Here is a 10,000-nt window from a genome sequence, read left to right as displayed (position 1 = left end):
TATATATATATATATATACTTTCAAAAATCATTTAATGAATCACAAAGGACCACAGCTTCAACTAAAAATCTTCTGCAATTTTTTACTGAATAATTTACAACTTGGAAGCCTGAGGGTGAATGAAATAAAAAATCTCCTTAAGCAGTAGTGCTGAAATTTCATAAGACATTCAGTGTCCAGGTGTTAATCAGGAAGTTTATTTTGGATGATATTGTCTCTGGGGCCAGCGCTGACCTCTCCCCCAGTGCTTTTTTCCTGATGGGATTACAGTGTAAGCTTTCCACTCTCTCCAGTGTAACGCGTGCACCCAGCCTTTCATCCAGGGATTTGCCCTCCATCCCTGCACTATAGATTGGATTTGCTACGGTTGTTTTCCATGGAGCGAAAGAGAAAGCGGGGCCAAAAAAGCGAGAAATCGTAATTGAATTAGTTTAAAACTGTCGAAGGGTCTATTCATAGATGCACTGACATCAATCCCGCAGTATAACCACAATGGGTGGAGGCCCATCTGAGGAGATGGCCGCAGGTTAAAAGCCTCCCTATTGATTACCTATGGTGATTCTTTGCATGAGTTGCTTTGGCGCTCAGTGGTAATCTGAGGATGAGGTGAGGTGTGGAGAGAGAAGCAAACGGACTGTCTGAGTTGACGTCATATGAGAGGGCCTGACATGATGGAGATATCTAAACAAGGAAACAGTAATCTCACCTATGTCTCTAGATAGGGTTAACAGAAGATTGTCTGAAAAAGAGAAAATATTTAGTGAGCAGCAGTTTTGTGATGCCAGAGGTCAGAGGAGAATGACCAGACTGGTTCGACCTTATAGAAAGGCAACAGTAACTGAAATAATTGCTTGTTACAACCGAGGTCTGCAGAAGAGCATCTCTGAACGCACAACACGTCCAACCTTGAGGCAGATGGTCTACAGAACAGCAGAAGACCACACGGGGTGCCACTCCTGTAAGCTAAGATCAGGAATCTGAGTCTACAAATCGCACAGGCTCACCAAAACTGCACAGTAGATGATTGGAAAAATGTTGCCTGGTCTGATGAGTCTCGATTTCAGCTGCAATTTTCGGATGGTAGGGTCAGAATTTATCATCAGCAACATGAAAGCAGGGATCCATCCTGCCTTGTATTAACGGTTCATGCTGGTGGTGGTGGTGTAATGGTGTGGGGGATATTTTCTTGGCACACTTTGGGCCCATTATTACCAATTGAGCATCATGTCAATGCCACAGCCAATACCTGAGTATTGTTGCTGACCATATCCACCCCTTTATGACCACATCTTCCCTGTCCATGTCATGAAGCTCAAATCACCTCCAACTGGTTTCTTGAACATGACAATGGGTTCACTGTACTCAAATGGCCTCCACAGTCACCAGATCACAATTCAATAGAGCAACTTGGATTTGATGTAACGGGAGATTCGCATCATGGATGTGCAGCTGACAAATCTGCCTCAACTGCATGATTCTATTATGTCAATATGAATTAAAATCTCTGAGGAATATTTCCAGTATCTTGCTGAATCGATGTCACGAAAGATTAAGGCAGTTCTGAAGGGAAAAGTAGGCTCAACCAGGTACTAGTAAAGTGAACCTAATAAAGTGTGAGTGTAGATAGATGTGAGTGTATAGATGGATGAATTGATTGATTGATTGATTGATTGATTGATTGATTTTTTGCTTTGAATTGAGTACTGAAGGAGAAGCAGCCACCAAATATCAGGCAAAACCACCAAGACTTTTATTATGTGTGTCTGTCTGTGTGTTTATAAAAAATCTAACCAATCAGCACCCAGAACTATCCAATGTATAATATATTAAGTTTGTTCCTGAGCTATTACTACAAAAACTAAGAAATAATGTACAGTGTAGGGTTCAAATATTCAACTCCTAGTAAGTATATCCATCTTCGTGTTGTAAATGTTTGCATTCTTTAGTTAATTACAAAGCAGTGTTGTGTTTCTTGACCAAGATTTTTAGATGTGCGCAGCGTAATTGAGAGAAACAGACGAGAAGGGCTCTTCCTGTCTACCAACGTGTCAAGCAGGTAAGACATCTTTCTCGCACCTCCCCACATATTGCTTTTACATTTGAGCCATATGAAGTCCATCTCTTATGTCAATACAAATTCAAGTGTTATTATTCGCTCAACGTGCATATTCGAGCACGCCATGAAGTATAGGAAAGTGTGTTTGGGTAAAGTGGCGTTTACAGCACTTGTGTTCAGGACATAATAGTGTCAATAAGTAGGCAAAAGCGAGGTCGCAAGGCTCCGTGTCACTCTCTGAACCCAGTTGGCCCGATAACAAGGTATCGGCAGCCTGTGGAGCGAGCGCCGCGCTCTCAAACACACAGAGATGTATCCAGGCGGAGCGATGATGAGCCACTCTCCGTGATTGAACGCCCTCATCTAGAAAACTCACTCACATACACACACATACACACACACACGCTAACACCCTTCTCTCACATTTGCCAAAACACAGCTCATCCACTGCGCACACCATCACGCAAATGCATTATCACCTAAAAAGTAATTTTGGCACTCAGTGATCTAACCACTCTCTCCCCCTCTCGTCTGCTCTCCTCTCTGTTGCTCCGCACACGTCCCCCTCCCTGTGTATTTACACTGGGCTGATGAAGTGAAAGAGTAAACGTATAATTAGCCTGCATTACTTTGATTGTTTTCTTTAGAGATTAGGCTTCCTGTCAGAGCGCGCGGTTTGAGTGGGGTGAAGGTCGCGTGTGATTGGTTGAGGGAGGGGGGGGGGAGTGGATTCGCTTTCTCAAGTCAGTGAATAAGCAGCACGGACCCCCGCTGAGAGAGGAGATTGTATTTCCACAAGACGTAATTTTTGTTTACTGACTGTTAATAATGGCTAATTAATAATCAGATTTGCTTGCCTGGAAACCGGCCCCAGCACTTAAAGAAAAGAGAGAAGACGATTGCCGCTAGACAAGCGGCGCAAGAAATGAAACGAGTGTCAGGTGAGGGGTGAGTGATAAATTGGGCAAGAGGGTTTGTATGACGAAGGTTTTGTCTTTTTTTTTCAGGGTGGTGAGATGGGACAATGAGGCTGATGTGTCTTCTTTGGAAAGTCGCTTTGACGTGGTGATGTGCGCTGACTGGTAGGTTAAGCTTTTTGTTGAACTGTCAGTTTTTCCGAGATGACACTTGCACACAATTGTGCATCGAACGAGCCCAAACCTGATCCACCTGGTCCAAATCTCTCCAAACCAGCCGTACCTCGCAGCTATTACAAAATAAATATCATATCTCACACTTTAGTAGCATCTCCAGCCACAATATGTCTACACCCTCATTGAAAGTGTGCACCTTGTGTCCCGGTGATGTGCCATTAATATTCCTGCGCCCGTAACGCTTATCAGATGGCAGCCATCAGCTTGCGGATGGCATTGCATTATTTCCCCTCCGCCAGCTCCGCCAGGCATTTCCATTTTTCAGAAATTGCCTCTTTTTCATGCTTGGCGTCCCAGCAAATGGATGTCTTAGGCAAATTGCAAATAATTATGCCTGTGCAAGGAGAGGAAGAGAGAGAGAGAGAGATTGTGGAGCAATACAAACATTTCAATTAGCCAGGTCTGAACATGTGGAACCATTGTTTTGTTTTGTTTTTCTTCAATTGTGCGTCTGTGTAAATTTAATGTTGCACGGGTGTGTGTGTGCATTACACTAGTCTTCTTTATGCTCATTTGGATGTAAATTTTTACTACTGGTACATTTAGATTTTATTATGTAATGCACATGGTTTTGATGTTACCTGAGGATAGCTGGGATGGTTTGGGAACTCCTGCATTATATTTGATTTATATTTAAGTGCTAACTTAGTTGTTAAGCTATGATTTACACAGAAATTAAAGTTCTGACATAATTTAGGGCCTTTTTATACCTGATAAACAGAAACAATTTAAGGAACAATTAATAATAACTTGACTTTTAGTTGATCATTTGGTATCAAAAGTGGCTTATATGAAAGGCAAATGCCTTCAGATTATACTTATTTTGCCAAAATAAACTACGATCATGCCTTGATGTTTAATTATATAATTAGGACAGTAATTTCTGACTTTGATTAGACAAAAGCCTTGTCACTTAACAGAAATAATGTACAGTATAGAATATAAATTCATGGTGCAGTGGGAAATGAATTAATGTCGCAAATGACGACTGCATCCAAACATCTCTCCAATGACTCAAATAACTTATTAATGAAGTCATCTGGAATGGCAAACAAAGCATTGTTGCAGGACTCCCAGAGTTCATCAAGATTTTTTGGATTCACCTTTAATACCTCCTCTTTCATCTTACCCGAGGCATGCTCAATAATGTTCATGTCTGGTGACTGGGCTGACCAATCCTGGAGCTCCTTGACCTTTTTTGCTTTCAGGAATGTTGATGTGAAGGCTTGGTTATAAGAATAAACCGTATCCTGCTTAAGAATTTGCCCTGTCCTGTGGTTTATAGTGTAATGGGCAGCACAAATGTCTTGACACCTCAGGCTGTTGATGTTATAGTCCACTCTGCAGATCTCTTGCATGCCCCCATACTGAATGTAACCCCAAACCATGATTTTTCCTTTACCAAACTTGATTGAGAATCTTGGGTCCATGTGGGTTTCAACAGGTCTTCTGCAGTGTTTGTGGTGAGTAAGATGCAGTTCAACAGATAATGCATTGGAAAAATCTGCCTTCTGCCACTTTTCTAAATGATCATCTAGAAGTTGAGTTATTATTTGTTGCTCTTACAACTGGCATTAACAACAAGACTTTTGTCTGGTAGTGGCTTTTTTTTTGGCTTAAAACAATCTGGTTTATGGAGTTGTGTAAGTAGGCAGGTTTACACAAGGCAACACCAGAACCATCGAAGCAGTGATTTTGACCTCTTAAATATTTTGTAATTTAATAACTTTGTTAAAATAAAACCCATAAAACTATAGTAGCCTGGCTTTTCCTAGGCGTGTCTTTCATTCCTTATGCATCATGCATTTTAGCATCTGCTTCTTTTTCTCTGTGCCTCTGTTAGCAACTTATTGCTAACACAAATATGCAGTCTGATTGCAAAAATGGAACTTTCAAACTTGTATTTACATTTACATTTAGTCATTTAGCAGACGCTTTTATCCAAAGCGACTTACAAATGAGGACAAGCAATTTACACAACTATAAGAGCAACAATGAATAAGTGCTGTAGGGTATGTAAAGTGTAAGAAGCAAAAGCATTATATATATATATATATATATATATATATATATATATATATATATATATATATATATATATATATATATATATATATATATTATTTTTTTATTTTTTATTTTTTTTTTTGGTAGTACAGTTAGCGGTGGAGCCAGAGAGGGAATTGCAGATTAGGAAGGGAAGTGGAGACTAAATAGTTGAGTTTTTAGTCGTTTCTTAAAAACAGCGAGTGACTCTGCCATTCTGATGCAGTTAGGGAGTTCATTCCACCAACTGGTCAAATTGAAAGCGAGAGTTCGGGAAAGTGATTTCTTCCCTCTTTGGGATGGAACCACGAGGCGACGTTCATTCACAGAACGAAAGTTTCTGGAGGGCACATACATCTGCAGAAGTAAGAGCAGATAAGAAGGAGCGCAGCCAGAAGTCGCTTTGCAAGCAAACATCAGAGCTTTGAATTTGATGTGAGCAGCAACTAGCAGCCAGTGCAAACGGATGAGTAGCAAAAACATTTCAAAAACATTTTCTCTGTGATGGAAAAAAATGTGCTCTCTCTTTTGCCAAAAAACGTCATGTAAGAACCTTTGGAGGTAGTAAATCTTACACAATTATAGGATATAACAAAAAATATTTTTAGGGTTTATTATAGTACAATATGATGACAAGCATGCACAGCTTAATTCTAAAACCTCAGTAGAAGCTTTGAATGTTATTATAAGGTGAAAAAGACATTTATATTAAAGGTCAGATTGATCGCTATAGTCATTCTACTAGTTATATAAGTAGTTCCAGTATTAAGCATATTGGAAATATTTTAATTTGCTCTTTTTGTAGAAAAATATGACAACACGAAGACATGAGTAAAAACCTTGTTTTCGTAATTTCTTGCTCCATGCATAGCCACATACAGAAGAGTTTGAGTCGTTTTTAAATACGTCAGAACAACCAAAAGTTAACAATTACCAATATTTTTTTAAATGCATTTGACTAAGATGATTCAGTTGTTTAATGCAGTTGTTACTTGTATAAATTACTATACAATGTGAGTACAGAGCAAAATTACTGACAACCATAATTACCAGCAGTGTGTCATATCGGTTTGAAATTACATCAGGATGACTAAATGATGATAATTTTGGGATGAACTTCTCATGTTAAAATTTGTTCCTCTAGTGTAATATTTGTTAGTGTTTTAGGTAATAATAGTACCTCTACCTGTTTAATGCACCAAAAATGACCAAAAAATCCAGCATATTATTAGTCAGATTATATTAGTACACCAGATTCTATTTAAAAAATCCCTGCTCTCATTACGTGAGTCATAATAACCCTAATTAGTTTTGTAATTATACATATTTTTAAATCATATATACATTTTCCTTATTAAACTATTTTTTTGTGACGCCAATATAGTTTATTACATTGTTATTACACTGTTATAAGCACAGCTCTAAACAGGATGTTCTTTGGCATTGTCTCTATCTAGCACAAAGTGGTGAGGCTGATGGAGGCGGGGAATAATGATACCTGTGTGTTCTCTGGCGATGATCACTAAAGCCTGGCACAGCCTACTATTATTCTAATGTCAGACAAATGGCAGCTAATACGCAGGTAAAATGTGCAGCAGAGGGCCAGCATGAGATTGATTTGTGTGTAGTAAGGAGATACTGCATTCGTGTGTGTGTGTGTGTGTGAGCGAGGGAGAGAGTGGAAGAACGTATGTGAGGATGAATCATGCCGCGTTGGCTGTCCCCCCGTTGCTTGCACCGGCAACTCATCTGTAATTGCCGTCGTCAGGAGAGTGATCGCTCGGCGATTAACGAACATAGCCATGCTGACGATCACCTGCGAAAAGGTCAACAGCCACACTTCTGCTCCGATTAATTATAGTCTTTCAGACAATCGTCAAGAAAGGCAGGACATAATGCGGCGGCGCTCACGCTAGGAGGAAAGAGAGAGAGATGTAGCTGCGGCTATGATAGCAAAAGGTTCTTCCAAAAGACAGCCCTCTCTTTCACCTCGTCTTTGTCTTCACAAGACTATGCTATTCTTGTCTGAAAACTGTGTTTTGTAGCTATGCTAAGAGTTGACAAAAGCTTTAAATTAGCACTTAAGGTGCACAGCTCTTTACTTGACTTTAGCAGCTTTGTTTAAAGTGATATTTCCACACAAACTGAGTGGGTAAAGGAGTGATTTGCTATTTTAACCACAAGTTTTATGTGTTTCTTAGCATTTGGACTGTTCACAGTGTACACTCACCTGTCACTTTATTAGGTACACTTTACTAGGACCAGGTTGGACCCATTTTGCCTTCAGAACTGCCTAAATCCTTGTGGCATAGATTCAACAAGGAACTGGAAGTATTCCTTAAAGATTTTGGTCCATATTGACATGATAGCATCACGCACTTGCTGCAGATTTCTCGGCTGTGCATCAATGATGCGAATCTCCCTTTCCATCACATCCCAAAGGTTCTCTATTGGCTTGAGATCTGGTGACTGTGGGGGCCATTTGAGAACAGTGAATTTATTGTCATGTGCAAGAAACCAGTCTGAGATGATTTGCGCTTTATGATATGATGCGTTATCCTGCTGGAAAGAACCATCAAAAGATGGGTACACTGTGGTCATAAAGAGATGGATATGGTCAGCAACAATACTCAGGTAACGACATATTGCTCACAGATAAGCAAGACTCAGCAACTAGTGTGTGTGTGTGTGTGTCTCTGCTGCTTTTAAAGTCCATGTAATCAGTTATGACCAGCTTCAGCTCTGTATGTTGGCAATCAGCGGAAAACCGGAGCAAGTGTGAGTGTGTGGTGCATGACAGTACTTGTAATCCATATGGTGACAGATTTGTAGTCCTGAGTGAAAAGGAATGATTCCCAGTGATCTACAAGCCTGGATCACTGGTGATTGTGAAACTACTATTCATTCATTCGTTTTCTCTTCGGCTTAGTCCCTTTATTAATCTGGAGTTGCCACAGCAGAATGAACTGCCAACTTGTCCATATGCTATGTTTTAGATAGCGGATGCCCTTCCAGCTGCAACCCATCACTGGGAAACATCTATACACACCCATTCACACTCATACACTACGGACAATTCTTCTACCCAATTCACCAGTACCGCATGACTTTGGACTTGTGGGGGAAACCTGCGCACTCAAAGGAAACTCACGTGAATGAGGGGAGAACATGCAAACTCCACACAGAAATGCCAACTGACCCAGCCGAGGCTCGAACCAGCATCCTTCTTGCTGTGAGGCAACAGCACTACCTACTGCATTGCCCGTGAAACTAATATTAATAATAATAATAATTATTATTATTATTATTGAAGCAACACGGTGGCTCAGTGGTTAGCACTGTCGATTCACTGCAAGAAATGTCTCTGGTTCGAGTCCCTGCTGGATCAGTTGGCCATTTCTGAATAAACAAAATTAGCCATAGTATATGTGTGAATGAGTGTGTATGGATGTTTCCCAATATTAGGTTACAGCTAGCCAGGCATTGCTGTGTAAAACATATTCTGGATGAGTTGGCGGTTCATTTCACTGTGGCAACCCCTGATGAATAAAAGGACTAAGCACAAGGTAAATTAATAATTGAATTATTATTATTATTATTTATTTATTATTATTTTTTTTATTTATTTATTTTTTTTTTTTGCCTTCACATTGAATGTACGTGACACTTTCTAAGACTCATAGACATAGCGTATGTATGAACAGTATATGTGTAAATATGACTTTTTTTTTTTTTTAGTTTTAAATAGAACAAGTGTACCCATTCATTTTAAGCTGCCTTTCTATAGCAACTACATATTAACATGCTTGCAGGGAGTCTGTTTTAAAGTGCTACGGAATGGCAATCTGGTAGAAAAAGAAACATGCTAGCCCAACACTTAGATTTTTGATCTGAATGGCAGTAACAGTAGGCTTGGGTCAAGTATGCGAAAAGAACAGTCAGCCGTGATCCATTAGAAGTGAATCAGCATGTGAATCTCCATACTGCATGAGAGTGAGATGCCCTTTGGTCCCTCAGGTATAAACCTTCATGACTGTTGAATTGGCTAGACAACAGTTTATTAAGATATTTGTTGATGTGAGGTGAAACATCTGTATTCAAACATTGCTGTCTATAAAACGGCAGTTGTTGTGTATTGTAATGTCCATCAGCCACAGAATCAAAAATTAGAGCGTTTGGCTTTTAATGTTCTCTGGGTTTTATGGTTGGACTGCTTTACAGTACATACACATGGACCATAGAAGGTATTACCACACTGTGATTTAGGCAGCCGGTGTGAAGTCAGCGATGATTGACTCACCGAGAGAGCTTGGCACTGTGACTTCTTTTAAGCTTCCTGTGTGTGTGAATGCCAAGATAAAGGCTTTTGTGCATGTTTTTTTTTTTTTTTTTTTGGTTTGTTTTTAAAAAGTTACTTTCCTATGTATAAAACGTATAGGTGCTCTGTTAATATATATATATTCAACATTTTTATGAAATACAGTTACAAATAAATGAATTAATGAATTATGAATCACTACCACAATAGTATAAGATAATAATTCTAAATTAAATGATTTTATTTAACTATTGTTATACTAAATCTAAGCACGCTATCATGCCTGATTTGTAAGCTTTATCATCTCCATCTCTATACATCCATCTTTACAAGAGTGTCTTTTCTGGTATAGTGAACGTGGTGTGTAGTTTATCTAGTGAAACACTGCATTCAGGCACTAGTCCTGTGAAACAAAGTTTGGTAAA

General features: G+C 39.4%; 1 protein-coding gene across 2 annotated transcripts in view; it reads left to right on the top strand.

The window, feature by feature from the left end:
- camkmt (calmodulin-lysine N-methyltransferase) overlaps positions 1–10,000 on the top strand; it is a 250,520-nt gene that overhangs the window by 193,471 nt on the left and 47,049 nt on the right. For both annotated transcript variants that reach the window (XR_015505741.1, XM_087279009.1), the window contains exons 7-8: positions 1,991–2,057; positions 3,065–3,139. Coding sequence is in view for 1 of the 2 variants with exons in the window: in XM_087279009.1 (XP_087135135.1) it covers positions 1,991–2,057; positions 3,065–3,139 (142 nt within the window). In the remaining variant the exon portion in view is untranslated. The remainder of the gene's footprint in view (positions 1–1,990; positions 2,058–3,064; positions 3,140–10,000) is intronic.

Source organism: Danio rerio, chromosome 13 (assembly GCF_052040795.2).
Source record: "Danio rerio strain M-AB ecotype USA chromosome 13, GRCz13ab, whole genome shotgun sequence".
Lineage (NCBI taxonomy): Eukaryota > Metazoa > Chordata > Actinopteri > Cypriniformes > Danionidae > Danio > Danio rerio.
The sequence above is the reverse complement of the archived record's forward strand: the minus strand, read 5'-3'. Positions and strand labels throughout refer to the sequence as shown.